This window comes from Cebus imitator, unplaced genomic scaffold, assembly GCF_001604975.1.
Source record: "Cebus imitator isolate Cc_AM_T3 unplaced genomic scaffold, Cebus_imitator-1.0 Scaffold323, whole genome shotgun sequence".
Classification (NCBI taxonomy): domain Eukaryota; kingdom Metazoa; phylum Chordata; class Mammalia; order Primates; family Cebidae; genus Cebus; species Cebus imitator.
The window spans coordinates 1,040,089-1,059,499 of record NW_016107638.1 but is presented as its reverse complement, the minus strand read 5'-3'; the positions used below and the strand labels follow the sequence as shown (position 1 = coordinate 1,059,499).

The window sequence follows — 19,411 nt, the reverse complement described above, 5'->3', positions numbered from 1 at the left end:
TTTCAGTGTACATACTACATTTTCCCAATCCAAAAGCGAGACACATGTTCTGCAAAATGTTTTGTTTTTCGAGGAGGATGAGAAACAATCTGGATGAGGCTGAGGTTTTCGTGAGAATAATGGGGCATAGTACTTGTATTTGTAATTTCCCTTTTGAAGTTAGTCATAATTGTCACCCATGATAGGGCAATTCATTTTGATAAACACTTGTTTCCAGTTAATGTAACTGGTAGATTTATTTTTCCCTAAATGAGGGGTTGGCAAACTTCTCTCTGAAAAGGCCAGATAGTAAACATCTTAGGCTTTGAAAGCCGTATCATCTCTTGCAGCTATTCAGCTCGACTACTGGAGCACCAAAGCCGCCAGAGGCAGCATGTAAGTGGGTGGTCACAGATATGTGTCAGTAAAACTATTGGTGGACGCTGAAATTTGAATTTCAGATAATTCATGTGTCATGAAATAATCTTTTATTTTGTCCAACCTGAAGGATATTTGAAAACCATTGTTAACTCATAGGCCATAAAAAACAGCAGGTAGGCTAGATTTGGCCTGACTACAGGCCACAGTTTGCCAGCCCTTGCTGTAAACAACATGCCATTCTGACTGCAGCGTTAGAGGTACTTATCAGTATTCACTATTCTGACCTTTCAATTTCTAGGCTTTTGAAAATCATGAATTTGCAACAAATTGGACGAAATTATTATAACCCAAGTGACCCAATTGATATTCCAAGTCACAGGTTTGTATGAGGTGGAAAGTTTAATATTCCTTAGGCTTAATTACAAACTTTTGAGATAATAACCTGATTTGAAATGATTGGATTTACTACAGTGACTGTTAATGCCACCCATATGTGCATTATGTCACCCATAGAATAATGTTCTGTGACTCTTTAACTTGAATAATGAGGAGACATCCAGAATATTTGGATTTTTAAAAAAATCACATAATTTACCTGTCACTAGGGAAGAATACAGTTGTCTGGTGCTAAGTTTGTATTTCTGCCCTTAGGTAATAAAAATGATCAGTTAATGTGGTGTATCAAGATTGCAGCCCAACTGAAAAAACTACCTCCTTGGTCCTGTGTTCACTCCCTCAGTGATGGGCCATTCCACCCCAGACCTCAGCATCATGCAATAGGCCATGTCTCAAACCAGCACATGCACCCCTTGAATCTAAAATAAATGGAAAGTAAAAGTTGAAATTACAAAAAATAAAATATTGCAGCTCAACAGATTTAAGTTTGTCATAATAATTGTAGGTGCTTTCAGTTAGATTGGCAACTTGTTAAGGTTGTAAGCCAGTGTAATGGCCTAGTGTAATGAGTAGCTGAATAAAGTTAGTGCATTCATTCAAAATGAAACTTACACAATTACTATAATGTTGGAGGTCTTGAAGCTGGAGCATGTAAATCTTAGAAATAAACAAATTGATTCTCTTAAATACTTTAGACCTGCTTAATAAAAGTAAAAATGCAACTTAGTATGTGCAAACCATGTGTGAATTTGGAGAGGTTACTTCTTGACTTCCATTTCATCTGACAGGTTGGTGATCTGGCCTGGCTTCACCACTTCTATTCTTCAGTATGAAAACAACATCATGCTTTGCACTGATGTTAGTCATAAAGTCCTTCGAAGTGAGACTGTTTTGGATTTCATGTTCAACTTTTATCATCAGACAGAAGAGCATAAATTTCAAGAACAAGTTTCTAAAGAACTAATAGGTTTAATTGTTCTTACCAAGTAAGTCTGCTTTTTAAAATGCAAAATAATTTTTTTTGCGAGTCTTAAAGTCTTGTGGCTTTCTAGTTCTACAATGTTAGGAAATAGTGTTTAAAGTTGAGTGGTGAGAAGAGCACAAAAAAAGGATAAGGATATTTGTCACCTTTCCCAAGATCAAAGTTTTGGGGATAACATAACTCATCTAGAGAGGACAAATAGCTAATGATTTTTATCCTTTTATTTTTATTCTCTGAAAGTAATTTAGTCACTTCCCCCATCCATCTGGCATAATCTGTAAGAAATCCTGTTTCCTTCTTTTCCCATAACATTGTATATAACCAGGTGATTTGAAATTTTAGAGAATACATGCTGTCTAGTCTCTCTCTTTAATATTAGTTCTTCATATTTCCATCAAATGCAGTCAAATCTCAATTGATCCCTAGGTATAACAATAAAACATACAGAGTGGATGATATTGACTGGGACCAGAATCCCAAGAGTACCTTTAAGAAAGCCGATGGCTCTGAAGTCAGCTTCTTAGAATACTACAGGAAGGTAAGACGCTAGTGCTGTTAACCTTTTTCATATGAAGTTAGATAGATCGTAGGTGTGGGTAATCCCCCATATAGGCACCGAGGAACGAGAGCTAAGCAGAACCCTGGCACAGTTAGGGCTTGAAGAATATCTCAATTTATAGTTTTACTCCTCAGCTATTTCCTTTTATATAATCCTTTACATAATCATATATTAGTTTATAGAAATAGGGCTTGACGAATCCCTTTATATAATCCTTTATTTATAAATAACCATAATATTTGATAGTATGAGTGTCAAAAGAATATTTCTCTACATATATACCTATAATTATATCTTAGTTTATAATTAGAGGAATGCCTAGAGTGGACACAGTACAGAGCATGAATTAAGAAATAAGCAGCTTATAATCAGAGGAATGCCTAGAGCAGACACAGTGCAGAGCATGAATTAAGGGAAAACAATTATACCAGGACAGGAACCCACGGCCCAGGCGGCAGTGTTCAGTATCGTAAAGATCCCCGCTGTATGGCAGGCTTGGGGCGAGAGCCACTCCTCCTGAAAAAGGAGTTGTAGGACCTTGCTCCCGTTCTTGTGGAAGGCTGCCCTCAGACTGGCAATCCATCTTGGTGACTGTGAACTTTATCAGTTCTTGCTACTGTGCTGCTTGAAAAGCATCTTCCCATAGAACCCATTGGAAGCTGCCAGAAGGTGCCAGTAACCTTGGCAGCTCTGTCACTGCTGTGTGCCTTAAAGCATCCTCCTGTAAATCTTCTTAGAAGTAGTTTGCCCATAGATAGAAGTACTGCACACTGCACCCTCTTCACTGCGCACGGCCCACCTTCAAGCCTCGGTGACCGAATGGGGGTGGACCCCTTATTGCACACGGCCCTTATCTCCATGGGAACGGGCCCCTTGCTGCACACTGTTCACCTCCTGGCCTAGGTGACCTAAGGGGGTGGACCCCATGTTTTATTGCTCACGACCCTATCACTATCCTTAAAGATGATTTCACTCACTGCCCTGCCCTCCTAACGTGTACACAATAAATACTCATGCTTCTGGACATTCAGGGCCTCACCTGACTCCGATCATAGGTGGTGTGGCCCCCTGAGCCCAGCTGCATTTTTCTTGTACTTCTGCGTCCTGTCTCTTTATTTCTCGGATCCTGCGCCTCAGCACAGCCTAAGACACACCCCATGACCCTGTGGGGCCTACAGCCCTACAATAGGAGAAATTCAAAATATCTTTGGTAGAATTCTCTAATACTTGTATATTTGGAACAAGTTGCTTTTCATGCTGTGTGTAAATGTATTTGTTAGGGCAATCACAGCATAATTTAATTCTTTACCAAATTATTAAAATGCCTCTTTTTATTTGGTACAGTTCATATAATGAGAATTGCCCTGTCCTGGTTTCCTTTTTTCTGTAGAATGAAAGCTTACATTTGAATTGAAGCCTGTGGAGGACAAGCAGGTTGGATAACAGGTGGTGGGCAGTGGGAGTTAAGAGCTTACCGTACTGTCTCTCCTTCCATAATCAACATTTCGCTTCATTTCACTTTGGAGAGCGTTGGAAATAAAAATCTTTGAACCTTCAGTATCATTTCTGCTAAATCTACTGGCTGTGGGTTAACTCTTAACTTTGATTTCCATATTAACAAAATGCAGACAGGCTTGTTAGCATAGGAGAGATCAGTGTTTCGGGTAATCATCTAAAACAGTTTTAAAGAGATGATTCTAGGTTTGAAAAGATCATCAAAGGCAAAGTGCCCTTCTGACTAAACACAGTGTCCCCTCGGTCAAACACACCCTACCTGCTTGTACTTGAGATCTCAGCTCAGCTTCTTTCTGTAGGGAAGACTTCTCTGGAAATCAGGGATAATGAGATGTATTTAGTAGAAATCATGAAGAAGGTTGACATTGAGATATTTGAAAGAATCAAAGCATTCTTAGGATTTCCTGATAGAAATGCAGTTTTAATAGTAAGTGATGGTTTGGGATTGAAGATGCTATCTAGGAAACAGAGTAGAAGGAGGAAGGGCATTTGGAAGAAAAGGTCATAGTCAATTGGTTTTTAAAATAGAAGATTTAACAGTCATGTCTAATAAAAATGAGAGTGCTGTTTTTTCAGGTATAGAGGAAAATGTTTAAAAAATATTTGACAGGGCCGGGCGTGATGGCTCAGGCCTGTAATCCCAACACTTTGGGAGGTTGAGGCAGATAGATCATTTGAGGTCAGGAGTTCAAGACCAGCCTGGCCAACATTGTGAAACCCTGTATCTACTAAAAATACAAAATTAGACAGGCATGGTGGTGCATGCCTTTAGTCTCAGCTATTTGGGAGGCTGAGGCAGGAGAATCGCCTGAACTTCGGAGGTAGAAGTTGCAGTGAGCTGAGATTGCACCACTGCACTCCAGGTTGGGCGACAGAGCGAGATGCCATCTCAAAAAGAAAAAAAAAATTACAAATGTCATTTTTTTGTTGTTATACAAATTGTAAAAGCTTATTTTGGGCAGTGATTGCATATGGGTAACCTTAATACTTCTTAATTGAAATTTGACTTCTTGAAAATATCAACATTTTATAAAACATTTTTCTGATTAAAAATGTCCTGAGGCATGGGAACTTCTTCCCTTCCTGTCTTTATTCTTCCAGTGAGACTGCTTTCATTAATAAGTTCTCACAGTAACAGAAAATAGTTTTGGAGGAACTGTCCTGTGGTGAAGATGCAGAGTTACACAGACTACTGTTTCTAAACCAAGAAATAAAAAAACTAGAACTGTGACTCAAAGTCAGGATGCAGAACCTTACTGTCCTGGACCGTGGAAGTGTCAAGGAAAAAGCTGGGGTGTTCAGTAGAGCATATAAGTCACAGTCTCTGCTTTGAGAAGGTTAAAATGCCTTTTTTAAGCTTTACTCTGCAGCTCTTACCAGCCTTGCTACTGGCATCAGTTCTTAATGTTTTTAAAAAATGAAACCCTTTTTGCCCACTGAGATACTACTCAAGGCATTTGCCATGAACAGTGACCCCTTCTTCTCTTGAGCAGCAATACAACCAAGAGATCACCGACTTGAAGCAGCCAGTCCTGGTCAGCCAGCCCAAGAGAAGGCGGGGCCCTGGGGGGACACTGGCAGGGCCTGCCATGCTCATCCCTGAGCTCTGCTACCTTACAGGTACTGTTCCATTTCGCTTACTGGGAAGGAAGCCACTGGGTTGACCCTTTGTCTCCCAGGAGTCCTCAGACACTCCTTTCCTCCCCCTAGAAAACCTTTTATTAAAGCTACTTTGTCTCCTTGGAAATTTCACTCACCATCACTCTATACTCCAGTTATTTAGAGCTGATGATTATTTCTTTAACTATATGCCTTTAAATGTCTTATTTAAAGGTCTAACAGATAAAATGCGTAATGATTTTAATGTGATGAAGGACTTAGCAGTTCATACAAGACTAACTCCAGAACAAAGGCAGCGTGAAGTGGGAAGACTCATTGATTATATTCATAAGTAAGTCATTGATTTCACTGATGCATGCTTTCCATTTTTTGTTCAGTACTTTATGTGGTTTGAGGGGGTATCTTTTGAGAGAGTGGCAGAAAGTCACTTTTTCCTTCTGTGTTTGTAGTATTTGGGGTGGGCTTGTTCCTGTTTCTAAGTGAGGCTACCTACCTCACTTACTCCTCAGGAAATCACAAGGTTAAGCTTTGTAGCTGGTAGTCTTTCTAATTCTTATGTTAGAAAAAGGTAACAGAACAGAAAAAGGAATTGGTCAAATCCTTTTTCTATCTTTGTAGTATCAAGGGGTTTCCTTTGAGGAGGAGAAAGTTTGGGCATCAGAGTTTTAAGTTAAAGAATGTCATGAAGAGAAGCCTGAAGGTGAGGAGAGAAAGGTGGTTGTGCTTCTGTGCTGGCTGGCATTCTCACTGGCATCTTAACCCAACAGGAACATGGGAATGTGTTGTAGGCAGGAGTGGATATCTGTTTGACTGTGTCTTTTTGCTTTGTCACTTTGTTTAGTGGCATGTAAATGTGTTAAATTTACAGGAACGATAATGTTCAAAGGGAACTTCGAGACTGGGGTTTGAGCTTTGATTCCAATTTACTGTCCTTCTCCGGAAGAATTTTGCAAACAGAAAAGATTCACCAAGGTGGAAAAACAGTAAGGCAGTTTTTAAAGTTGACAATCAAGTGACACTTGGGTCAGATCACAGTAAGCAAGTGGGAGTAACTTAGTTCCATGCCAGAATGATATTTTCTTGACTGTTCTCTTCTCCCCTTCCATATCCACTCTCTATCAACCCATGTGAGCTGCCCAGGACTTCAGAAATAGGGACACCCCAGTAGGAGAAAATGTGGAAGCCCTAGAGAATGTGAAGCCTGTGGCTTGGTCCACAAAATAATCTGTAAGACTTAGCTAAAAAGTGGTTCCATTTTTTTTTTCCAGTAACTTGAGTTAAAATGTAGAATCCTGTCTGCTTGGGTTTATATTTTGCCTGCCACTAAAATGATGGGAAATTCTTGATTTGATTAGCCTGGACCATTTGTTTATAGAGATAATATTTTATTATACTTTCTATGTTTCATTTTTAGAAAAGAAAAAGCAAGTATTCTAAAAATATTTTTAATGTAATTGAAACACTGTAAACTGCCAACATTTTTAAAAAAAATTTAAAGAAAATGGTGTCCTTCCTGCCTTGGAAATGTCCTGTGAGGAGTGATGTCACAGTGTAACTTCATGCTCTGATTGCATTGTTTACACTAACCACTGCATGAGGCCAGTCAGGGAGGTGGCCAGGACACGCAGAAGACACTGGGCTGCTCCCTGTGATAACCAGCACTTGAGAGCTGCGCCTTGCATTTCTGTTCACTTCGTGTCTTGCTGTCAGATGTTTTTGTAGCTTGCTTGCAGCGTATAACACCTCGGTCTAGCTGTTCTACTTTCAGAGCCTTATTTTTGAATATTTTCATTATAAAGAAAAGAGTAGCTATCCTGAGATTTTAGACAAGACGAAGGAAAGTTCAACTGAAGCACTTAGGGAAGCACCAGGTCCAAGTAAGCATTTGAGTAGGAGCTGTCAGTAGGAATGTATTTGAAAGAAAATTGCCATCATCCTTTGCATACGTTTTTTATTCTTCCCCTACTGCGGGCATTTTCTCTGTCCCTTTAATTCACATATAAGAGTAGTACACTAAGTTTCAAAATATGCCATGGTAGAATTATTGAAGACTTTTTGGCTTGATCGCTGAGAACTTACAATGGAATTTACAGTGTGTCTGAACTCTCTTCTAGTTTGATTACAATCCACAATTTGCAGATTGGTCAAAAGAAACAAGAGGTGCACCATTAATTAGTGTTAAGCCACTAGATAACTGGCTGTTGATCTATACGCGAAGAAATTATGAAGCAGCCAATTCATTGATACAAAATCTATTTAAAGTTACACCAGCCATGGGCATACAAATGAAAAAAGCAATAATGTAAGTTGATCAAGTCATTTCTACTCTGAAAATTGCTTAGCAGTCACTTGGAGGGTGTGGGAACTGGAAAGTGATGGAACTGTTAAAAACACAAACTACATTATCTTAATGTAAAGATTTGATACGGCTCCCTGTAATACAGATAAGCAGATATATTTTAATAACTAAGAATGAGTGGGAGAAACAACCAAATAAGACAGTTTCTCAAACCTGTGTGCTTAAACTATTGCCATTCTTTGTGTTAGAAACAGCCCTTTGCATAAATGGCGAGTCTCTGTTTGATTTAATGTTTTATACAGAAATGTTTCTTGTGTTACCTTGGAAAATGTTTATGCATTTGTCATTTCTTTTTCTGAATGTTGGATTATGCACTTTCATTCTAGGATTGAAGTGGATGATAGAACTGAAGCCTATTTAAGAGTCTTACAGCAAAAGGTTACAACAGATACCCAGATAGTAAGTAGCTAATCATTAAATTGACAGTTTCAGTGAAAGAGTTTTTACAAAAGAGGCATTTGTAAATTTTGGGACTTAGAGTTCTTTTTTCAAGTGTTACTCGGTTCTCAAACTAGGCACAAAATACGTTTTGTATCCACGAAGTTGCTAAACTAATGCGAGCTTTAGTTGTGTACCTAGGAGCTTACTGCAGAAGGTGAGGAAAGGGTGGAGAAAAACAAAGCCATCTTCAATTTATTCAGACTCAAAGGCTTTACTTAGTCTAGAAATTTTGGAAAATGCAGAAAAGCACAAAAGTAAAACTCAGCTGTTGTTCTGCACACATCGACATGTGATTGTGTAATGACATGGAAGCTCCCCAGACAGCCTAGTGGCAGGTATGGGAAGAGCAGGGAGTCCTGAGTGACACTCAGCAGCTTGTCAGCTTCCACGGGCATCCAGATTAGGGGTCGGGATACAGATGGAACCACTCTCCTAAGCTCTTTCCACTTTATCTGCATATGTGGTGTTGTGTGTGTGCTTGACCAACCCATCCAGGTGAGTGAGTGACTCGGGAGGGGAGGACTGAGTCCCGAAGAGCCCGTGTGCCTGTTTGCCAGTCTCACTGCCTCATGTGGGCTTGTGGGAGGTGCAGAGGGTTAGGAATTGGAGACAGGGACATTAGATGATGGCAACCACTTAATGACGGATGGTTTTCATCTGTAATCTGAAATTGTGGGTACGTGCAGCAATGTGTGTTGTTTGTTTTTTGATGTCATCTGTAGCACAGTCATTAAGAGGGTAAACTCTGAAATCAAACCCCTGGGTTCACATCCTGGCTTGGCCATTTGCCTGATCTTCATCAAGTGCTTTTGGCTTTATTTCCTTATCTGAACAAATTTGGGTGGTAATAATAGTAGTGAACCCTCATGGCACTTCTGAAGTTTAATGGCATTGTCATGCCTGGCACCTAATCACTGTTGCTGCTGCTGATGCCAGTCAGCTCTTCAAACTCAGTGAGTCTGACTTAACTCTTCATTTTTCCCAATCCCAGTAAGTTTTTAAAATTATTCAAGGGGAAATTACTCCCCTTTCTCAAACTAGCTTTTTAGGCTGTTCGGTGTGTCTTGACTTCACTGTTTGTCCAGCTTTATATATATTCTCAGTTGGAAACTCTGTCCATCACTCTTGCACAGTTTTCAAGTACAGGTCATCTGCCTGGTTCATGTCGTGACCCCAGCACTGAGAATGAGGCCTTCTGTATTCTAGCTGCCAGCGTGTTTTACGACTGCAGCCTGGCCTTGTTCACCATGGCGGTGCCTTAGGTGTGGTCAGGTTGCCATCCTGCTCATCCTCCCTCATGCACACACCCCTGCACACACTTCTGACACACTGGTCTCAAACTGACCTTTGTACCTTCTAGCAAAGTTTTCAACTTTAAAGCTTTCTAAGTTATATTTCTTCCCTAATAGTCCTTCTACCCCTAAAATTCTGTCAAGATTGATATGATTATTGTTTTTAGTTTGCTTCTAGAATGTAGCCTTTATACATAGATGCAATGCCATAGTTTTCCTTTTAAGTCCACACACCCAGCCTAATGTAGCAAAATAGAGTCAGACTCAGTGTCAGGGAACTCCAGAGTTGTCCAAATCTTAATCACATTTAGTCCAGAATTTCCTTTGCATTCAGTCTTTGTCCAAGAGCTTGGAGTTGTGGCCTCAAGACTTCCTGGTCCATAGTAGAAGAAAGAGAGTAGGGCTTAGAAATTTACTTTGCAGAAGTGAAAGCACAGCTGAGTCAAAGGCCATGAGCCCTGAAGAGCTTTCCTCGCATTCTCCACCCCCATGCCCTATACCCATACCCACTCCCTGCCCTGCTCTTGCTGCCATGAGCCCCTGGCTGTGGGGGAAGGGTGTCTCACAAGTAGCCCTTTTATTCAAGTTCTCTCAACTTGTCCAATTTGAATATTCCATCTATTTTGTTGGGGCCCTGTCGGATAAAATCTCCAGGACAAGTACTGTAGCTGTCCTCATTCTTAGCAGAGTTGGGTTTCCAGAAGAGGTTTGGCCTGTTGGTTATTGTTAGAAAACCGATATACAAAGGTAATAGTGGCCTGGAACTGTAGTGACTGACAGACATTCAATCAATTCCTATTGTTTTTTATGCCTGTAGGATAAAATTGCCACAGATCTGCTGGGGGAACATGGAACTTGCAAAAGATAGAATGACAATATAAGATTAAAATTTAAGTGATGAGGAGAATTATGATAGGTTATACTATTATGTGATTATGATTGTAAAGTAGGAAGGGGAAATGACATGCATGTGAATAATTAGTTCAGTTCTTTCACTGATCATTTTTATTAGGCATTTATATCTTTGGTTGTTTTTAAAAGCAAATTGAAAGTACATTTCTAGTTCACAGGAGACATTCTGAAGATAGCATCGAGTGCTAGGATGAGTTTCTTCTGCCCTGTTGAGTTTTCACACAGCCACATTGCAATGAGTTGGCAGAAACAGATTTAGTGATAAGCAATATATCTGTGTTGCCATGAGCCTAAGAAATGAATTGGCTTCCTCTAATGGGTTTATTATTTTAGCCCTTCATCTCATACTTTAGATGCCACAGGCAGATAGCTATTATGTTGTCTAGATAATGGAAACACCCAAGGTGGGAAAATGATTTTGCTGGGCACTAGAGAAAGGGAAGAGATTAATCTGGGAATGTAAATTGGAAAACATGGCAATGAGTTAAAAGCTGGATTCAACTCCAGAAAGTTAAACTTGGATGCCCAGAATTGGGGAAGGGGTATATTCAAATCAGGCACTCTTTTTTGTCCCCAAAATTGTCCATGGACCTCCTGTGAAAGTTCATACTTTGATCAGAATCTCAATCCAGAGGTTTAAAGCCTACAAGTTATAAACATAGGTGAATCATGAGTACATTAAGACTAGAAAATCTTTGACTTGTCCACCTATCACTTACCACTAACTTGTATTGCCATGTCCTCTGTGTCTAAATTTTTTCAGGCTGGTTACATAGAGCATATTTAAGTTCTCAGATTTAAGCAGTATCCAGTTGTGAGTCGTACATTTTGCTTAATATGATTTATTTCCTTCACATGTACTTATCATTTAGTTGAACGTAACGAGCAGTATTTGTTAATGTCATGCTGATGAGCTGTGTGACTGAAGCGAATGGTAAATGATCATGTTCTTGACATTGACACTTCTTCGCAGGTTTGACATTGACACTTCACAGGTGAGTTTAGCGTCCTGTCCTCTCCCTTACCCTTAATCATCCGTCTCCTCCTCCTCTGTAATGAGGGCATTTGTTTGTATTTAGGTTGTCTGTCTGTTGTCAAGTAATCGAAAGGACAAATATGATGCTATTAAAAAATACCTGTGTACAGATTGTCCTACCCCAAGTCAATGTGTGGTGGCCCGAACCTTAGGCAAACAACAAACTGTCATGGCTATTGCTACGAAGATTGCTCTGCAGATGAACTGCAAGATGGGAGGAGAGCTTTGGAGGGTTGACATGCCTGTGAGTTTGATTTAATTGGTAGATGCAGTTTTAAAATTGGTGTTTAAGAAACATTTACTTTTCAAATGTTGCTGTACTCTGTTGTATCTAAAATGACCATGTTTGTATTCAAGCTGAAGCTAGCGATGATCGTGGGCATTGATTGTTACCATGACACCACAGCTGGACGGAGGTCAATTGCAGGATTTGTTGCCAGCATCAATGAAGGGATGACCCGGTGAGTGAGACTGGGCTGCTGCGGATGGCAGTGAGGGCATCAGGCAGGGGTCGGGAGGTTCAGGAATGTGTTCACTCTTCATTGTTATCCTTCCAGTTTCTCAGTTATACACAGCAATGAATTTAGAAAGGAAAAATAATGACCTGCCCTAGCTGTTGAATGACTTTCATCCTGTATTAGTCGAACTGCATTTCAGGTTATTTTTGTTTTTTATCATATGTATTGGGGAGTACATCTCATTAAATGTGACTCTCTCCAAAACTGTATTTGTTTAATAATATTTGATGGCCACTAAAATGTAGTTTCACATTTTCATGTAGAAAAACCCCTTCAGTTTACCTAGTCACTTGTTTTTCAACATAATATTATTTTTCAGTGCTTTTTATGGAACTGAGGGAATTGCCAAGAATAGTAATATATGAAAATTGAAGGCATATTAGTTGGCATTAGTAATAAATATGTTTCAAGGTCTTTTATCTTTTTAACTTTTAGTTTCAGGGGTACATGTGCAGGTTTGTTACATAGATAAACTCGTGTCACGGGATTTGTTGTTCAGATTATTTTATCACTCAGATACTACAGCCTAGTACCCAGTAGGTATTTTTTCTGCTCTTCTCCCTCCTACCACTTTCCACCCTCAAGTAGGCCCTGGTGTCTGTTGTTTTCCCTCTTTGTGTCCATGAGTTCTCATCATTTTGCTCCCACTTATAAGTGAAAACACATGGTATTTGGTTTTGGGTTCCTGCATTAGTTTGCTAAAGAGAATGGATGGAGCCGAAGGTCTTTTAGAAGAGTGAAACTTACAGTGAATGGTTTCTCAAGAGCATAGTAGTGAGTGTGCTTCTGTGTGTAGGTGTAATAAACCTAGACAGCACCTCTGGGTATTACAGTTTAAATTTTATTTTCTACCCAGCGGATGGAATCGTGATACTGATTTATAATGAAAACAAACACAGTTTGTGATGCTGATAAGGGATCTCCTGCATCTTGCTCATTCTGTGTAAGGTTTCCTCAAGTATTTGGAGATGTTAGCAGATGTCTTTAAAGGCAGTTACAAAGATGACAGATTACTAAGAGTGAAATAAATATAGAATAATTCAGAAAGGAAAAACTGATTGACAGTTGCATTCTCATTCTAGTTGTGTTTTTCTCTGCATAGCTGGTTCTCACGCTGCGTATTCCAGGATCGAGGACAGGAACTGGTAGATGGGCTCAAAGTCTGCCTGCAAGGTTAGTCTCCTGCAGGGTTTCCATTCTGGTCTTTCAACTGGGGTCTTCAAGAAATTACCCTGAACCGTGTTACTGAAAAATGTGCCCAGAATTGGGGAAGAACAGACTAGTTGTGTTGTAGACATGCATTGATGTAACAGTTCTCTGGCCTGTTTCAGCGGCTCTGAGGGCTTGGAATAGCTGCAATGAGTACATGCCCAGTCGGATCATCGTGTACCGCGATGGCGTAGGAGATGGCCAGCTCAAAACACTGGTCAACTATGAAGTGCCGCAGTTTTTGGATTGCCTAAAATCCATTGGCAGAGGTTACAAGTAAGCATGCAAATTGTAAAGCATTCTCTTTTTATAAAACTGTACCTTTTTATCTTTGAAATTAGTGTCACAGGATGAAAGGGTAAGGGAGAACCTAACTTGATAGGGACACTAGGGCCTTTGAGGTCATGGGAAGGGCAGTAGGGAGTTTCTGTGGGAAATGTTTCACGAGAAGGCTGTGTTGAGGGGTAGTGTAGAGGGTCATTCCTTCACAGGATAGTAAGACACCATTACAAATCATGGATCTGCCTTCTTTCTTACCTGAGGTCTTGGAGTGCAGGTATCTGATAATTCTGTACATCCAAAGGCATCTGCAAAATTGATTATTGAAGTAAGTATTCCAGATGGTCTTAACTTACTGAATACTTGTTTCACTTCCTTGTGGACTTGACAAGTGCTTGATCAATAAGGTGACGACTGGTGAGCATCTAGTCTCATGGGGTGGGGTTGGTTCTTCTTTCTCCTTTTGAGCAATGTGGTTGGCTGAGGATAGTGCTGTCTATATCCAGATGCTGCACTTGTCTTCCTTTGAAACCCAGATTGATTTTTGTCTTCCTCTGCTCTCCTACAGACATTTCCATCAGTGCCATTATGAGTCAGTAAAATGTGTACCATTGCAAGAGAGCTACTGTAATAAGTTACATTAACTGGTTCTCTTTCTCTTTATCAAACCTGTAGTGATTTAAAATCAGGGACTGTTACATTAAGTGCATAACAGATTACAAATTTAAAAATTGAACTTTTCAGGATATTTGGAAGATCTTGGATCCTGTTTTGTGTGCTTGCACATAATGTATTACACACCCATTGTTCTTGTATTTCAGCATTTTGTATCATTATACAAAGGATGGATTCTGAAAGCTAATGGCCACATCTGGGGCTTGGTTGATTTTACCTGGTGCATAGGAAAAGGACAAGCACTGAGAGCTGACTCCTTATTTCTACTAAGGGGTTTCCAACTCATCTTTGGCCAGTGCTAAAAGGCCCCACAACAATCAGTGTTTATCCCAGACATTTCTTAAAACGAGATATGATGTCATTAAGGTTTCAGTGCAAGTCAGAAGTGTGTTTGTCTTTTTTGAAATAGTTGTGTTTCAGATTAAAAGGCTACACATTTTTTAAATATTTTGGAAATGAAGGTTAGTATTCTTTCCTATTCCCTTAAGACTCTTAATGCTTATATTTTGTCAAATAATGGTACTTTTTTGTTTTCAGGCCTCCTAATCCTGATTTTATGGTGTTCTCTGACTTGGCCTTTCTGTCTGTATGTGGAGATCCGGTGTGTTGTGTGTGGCAGGGGGTGAAGGAGGATCTAACTTGGACTGCTTCTTTCCTACTCTTTTTTTCCCTGTGATTTGCTGCTTGAGCACACAGCATTTTCTAGTCTTCATTGCCTTTTCCTCATACCCACAGTGAAGGAAATTGTCAAGAAATGATGAATAGAGGTCATAGTGCAAGTTGGTCACATTCCCTTGAGCTGAATTGTTGGGCTACTGGGAGTATACATTCTTGGTCTTGCTGGGTCTACATCTCTGTTTCTTAGGGTCCTTTGGGTTTGATTCCCAGAAGGACTGGCAGAAATCGCTCTTTAAAAGCAGATTGCCACCCTAGTGAATCAGTACCTGTGAACAGTCATCCTGAGTGTGTAGAGTGGAGCCTGGTATAGCTAATGGGTATACCTGCCCAGCTCTGTCAGCGAATAGGAACACATTGTTGTAGGGAAGGAGAACCCAAGTCAACTGCTTGGGCTGGCACTTAGTGCACTGTTGCATGAAATAGACTGCACGCTGAACTGTGCTGGTATTTGGTGGCAGTAGAGATCAGTGGTAAAGAGCAATATGTCTCAAAATGAGAGTTCAGTTAATCCCAGCTTTACCTTCATTTGTAGAAGAGGGTAACAGTTAACTGAGGCATTGAAAAGAATAAATGAAAATATGTGTAATGCACTCCACAGTAAGTATTCAATACATGGTAGATATTTCTTCTAGGAAAAACTTTCAAGTTGTACATAAAGGTAAAATATCTGAGAATTATTCTTCACTTTTAAAAAATGCAAAGTTTGGACTTAAATGTTTGTATAATAATTATCAAAACCACAGTGTTTGCTTTTAAATGGAAATGCTGATGTTAAGCTTTTTTTTTTTTTTTTTTTTGGAGACAGAGTCTCACTCTGTCACCAGGTGCCAGGCTGGAGTGCAGTGGCACAATCTCGGCTCACTGCAACCTCCACCTCCCAGGTTCAGGCAATTCTCCTGCCTCAGCCTCCTGAGTAACTGGGACTACAGGCGCACGCCACCACGCCCAGCTAATTTTTGTATTTTTTGTAGAGATGGGGCTTCACCATATTGGTCAGGATGGCCTCGATCTCTTGGCCTCATGATCTGCCCACCTTGGCCTCCCAAAGTGCTGGGATTACAGGTTTGAGCCACCGCGCCCGGCCGATGTTAAGCTTTTATAGCAACACGTCACGGGGTAGCTGATGTAGAATGTTTGATACAAGAACAAATCAAAAAGTCACACCCACATATTTGTAACCTGCTTTTCTGTTGCCACATTTAAGACTAAAGTGTTTCTTGTGGTGTTATAGGATTAGCATTATCCACCTTATGTTCTTCTGTTCCCAAGACTGATGCTTGTTTGAGATGCTATCATGAAGTCCTAGATAGTAATCACTTTCTAACAGGTCCCATAACCATAGGCCCTGTGCTGAACTTAACCTCTGTAAGTGGCAGAGGCATGTGAAACTGAGGGCTGTACGTCTTTTCAGCACGTTCACTGTGGCTTTGTTATATTCAGAGCTGTCAGATTAAGCAGTCACTGGGTAGCAGTAGTCTACATGGGTAGATAGGGACATTTCTAAAGATGTCCTCTGCTTACTCAGGTATGCTCACTTAGTTTCTTGCCCTATTTAATTTTCAGTGAAAAACATCAGCAAAATTGCTGAGTCCAACATGACTATGTTGGTACTGTATAAAACCTCTGCTTCCCAGTGTTGGAAATCAAGTGTATCTGTCCTCCTAAGGAACTGATGTTACAGTTGGAGATGGAGGTGCTAATAATCATATTGATCTAGTGCTTACTACCTGGCAGCACTGTTCTCATTTCTACCTGTTCTGATTCATGGATTATCTATGTGGATTATGTGTGTACAAGTGTGGCTGATTCAAGAGGATTTGAAGTGAGCCTGGATGAGGGGGTGGAAAAGGAATGTGAAAGGCTCTCAAGCAGACCACACAGGGCAAGTGCAGGCCTGCTCTCAGGAGGGTCAGAGGGCGTGGCAGTGGGCCAGGGATCTGCCAGGATGGACAGCTGATAGTGTCCAGGCCAAGAGGCCTGATGAACCTTGACCCAGGAGAGCTGCCTGAAGAATCTGGGGGGGATATATGGCTGAAGAGGGAGTCCTCTAGGATGGATGCATCTGGCACGTGGCAGACCAAGGAGTGTGAAGCTGTCCTAGGGTCTGCACAAAATGCCATTTGAGACTCCAGTGAAACACTAGTTAGGAAAATGAAGTTATGTCTCCTGAAAAAGGTATATGAATATGTAGTACGCATATATGAGTGTGTGTGTGTGTGTGTGTGTCCCCTTGATATATTGTGAACCAATAAGTTTGAAAAGCACTACTTAAGGCCACTTACCTATAAAAGATTTTAGAATTAATACTGAAGACTGTTATAAATTGTGAATTTTGAAGACATGCTGGATATAACATTTTGCTGTGATAGGTATGTAATGGGTTTGGTCTGTGGATAAACCATCGACATGCTGTGTGTCACAGGACATATGTGCCATTTGGTTTCCCTCTCACCATTTATCCCTGGGCTTTACTCCTGTCAAGAGTAAGATCCTGATGCTTCACCACAACCTGGACAGTTGATATGCCCAAGGAGGGATGTGTTCCTTTTTAAATGGAGCATATGAACGCTTGAATGATTGAGTGCCCTGAAAATATGACTGGCTCAATGTAGTTACATTTATCATCATTTTAAAGCCCTAGGCTAACGGTAATTGTGGTGAAGAAAAGAGTGAACGCCAGATTTTTTGCTCAGTCTGGAGGAAGACTTCAAAATCCACTTCCTGGAACAGTTATTGATGTAGAGGTTACCAGACCAGAATGGTAAGTTCCATATGAGTAGCTAAGGACTGTTTTCTTCTTGGTGGCTGTTTTTTTTAGCATAGCCCCTATGCTTTACCAATATTAATACATTTTACTTTAAGTACTTACATTTTTTTATAAACACTAATTTTTTCAACTAATTTGGTCTAACATAATAAAAGCCCATGATTTCCTAGTGGCTGAAACTGAACAGAGGTATCCAAATCCAGTTTTTCTTTGGAGGAAGAGTATTATTTTCTGTAGTATTAATTACATATATGGAGATTAAGAGCTGCTTCTGTAGATTGCTTTTGTAATTTTACACACATAACGCATCCACAGATTTTACAGCTAGTGCTCGACTTACGACCACGATTGGGACCGGCAGACCAGTTGTAACACGATTTGGTCGTAAGTTGAGTAGGTTATATGTACAGTTGAAATGGTGCATGCGGAGATGGTAGTGCTGCCGGAAGCTGGTCCGCACTGTCGTATGCCCAGCTGGGTAACGTTTGTGCTGCCAGACATGGAGCAGTCGTGGCTAGCGATTGTGGTTGTAAAGTCGAATGGTCATAAGTTACATAGGTCGTAAGTTGATCAATACCTGTATAGTGAAAAATTTTTAGATTTGTAACACAGTTGTCTAAAGATCAGGAAGTTTTATCTGAGACAGAGCTGCATGTGAGAAAAGTGACTTCTGAGTAAGCAAAGCTGCTGTATGTGCAGCCGGGAGCTGCATCCGGAGACCATGAGAAAATGAGATTGCCAGTCAGAGCTTACAGTGGGCACTGATGGGCACAGGGAAATGGCCTTAGCAGCGCAGGAGGATTCGGTGGCCAGGTCAGGAAACTTGGCCCCTTTTCTTGAGACAGAGTCTCTCTGTTGCCCAGCCTGGAGTGCAGCAGCATGATCTCAGTTCACTGCAACCTCTACCTCCTGGGTTCAGGCAGTTCTCATGCCTTAGCCTCCTGAGTAGCTGGGATTACAGGCGTGCACCACCAAGCCCAGATAATTTTTGTATTTTTAGTGGAGATGAGGTTTCACCATGATGGCCAGGCTGGTCTCAAATTCCTGGCCTCAAGTAATCTGCAGGGCCTGCCTCAGCCTTCAGAAATGCTGGGATTACAGGCATGAGCCACTACGCCCAGTCAAAACTTGATCCATTTTTAGTGAGTTCCTCAAACACCATTTTGTGTGAGGAGGTATTAATGCAGTGAGCATGTTTGTGATGGCAACTCATTGGTCATTCTAAATTAACACTCTCTTCAGGAGAACAGATCATTGGGAGGACTTCTGTTTTTATGTATAAGTGTTCTGGAGCCTTTATGAAAAAGGTGACTTGAATGAGGATAAAGCGTTGGCCTGCGTGCGCAGTTTACACGTGGAATACTTTTCCTGTCTGAATCTTGGGCAAATGAGGCATTACTATAGTGACTTTATGTGGAAAATGATGATAGTGTACAGAGTTTAGTTTTGTCTAGTCTGCTCTGTTGTCTGACAGTGGAGAGAAATTATTTTGAAATACATCATCTTGGATTTCTGTCTTTTTCTCAGATGTTATGGCATTGGTTCAGAAGGACTCTAACCTATTGGGAAAAAATTGGCTAGAAAGACAAAACAAGGCTAAGATACTGACATAGTAAACCAATTTCTGCAGGATTCTCTTTCACCATTCAAAATGACCCCCAGCGCTTTCTAACATTACTACTACTCTGAATACCAAAGCCCAGCTATGATGTTGGCCTGGAGACAGTAACTGCCTGAAACAAACTGGGTAAAACCCCAGTTGAATTATGAAGTATAAAAACTGTCATTAGATTAGTTTGTTGTTGTTGTTGTT

The 19,411-nt window shown here is 40.5% G+C and overlaps 1 protein-coding gene across 1 annotated transcript in view; it reads left to right on the top strand.

Moving 5' to 3' along the window:
• Window positions 1-19,411, top strand: part of PIWIL1 (piwi like RNA-mediated gene silencing 1) — a 33,174-nt gene that overhangs the window by 9,605 nt on the left and 4,158 nt on the right. The window contains exons 7-19 of the mRNA XM_017504527.2: window positions 659-739; window positions 1,545-1,742; window positions 2,165-2,276; window positions 5,306-5,432; window positions 5,646-5,763; window positions 6,301-6,415; window positions 7,547-7,734; window positions 8,118-8,190; window positions 11,516-11,716; window positions 11,830-11,933; window positions 13,093-13,163; window positions 13,322-13,475; window positions 17,467-17,592. Of these exons, the coding sequence (XP_017360016.1) occupies window positions 659-739; window positions 1,545-1,742; window positions 2,165-2,276; window positions 5,306-5,432; window positions 5,646-5,763; window positions 6,301-6,415; window positions 7,547-7,734; window positions 8,118-8,190; window positions 11,516-11,716; window positions 11,830-11,933; window positions 13,093-13,163; window positions 13,322-13,475; window positions 17,467-17,592 (1,668 nt within the window). The remainder of the gene's footprint in view (window positions 1-658; window positions 740-1,544; window positions 1,743-2,164; window positions 2,277-5,305; window positions 5,433-5,645; window positions 5,764-6,300; window positions 6,416-7,546; window positions 7,735-8,117; window positions 8,191-11,515; window positions 11,717-11,829; window positions 11,934-13,092; window positions 13,164-13,321; window positions 13,476-17,466; window positions 17,593-19,411) is intronic.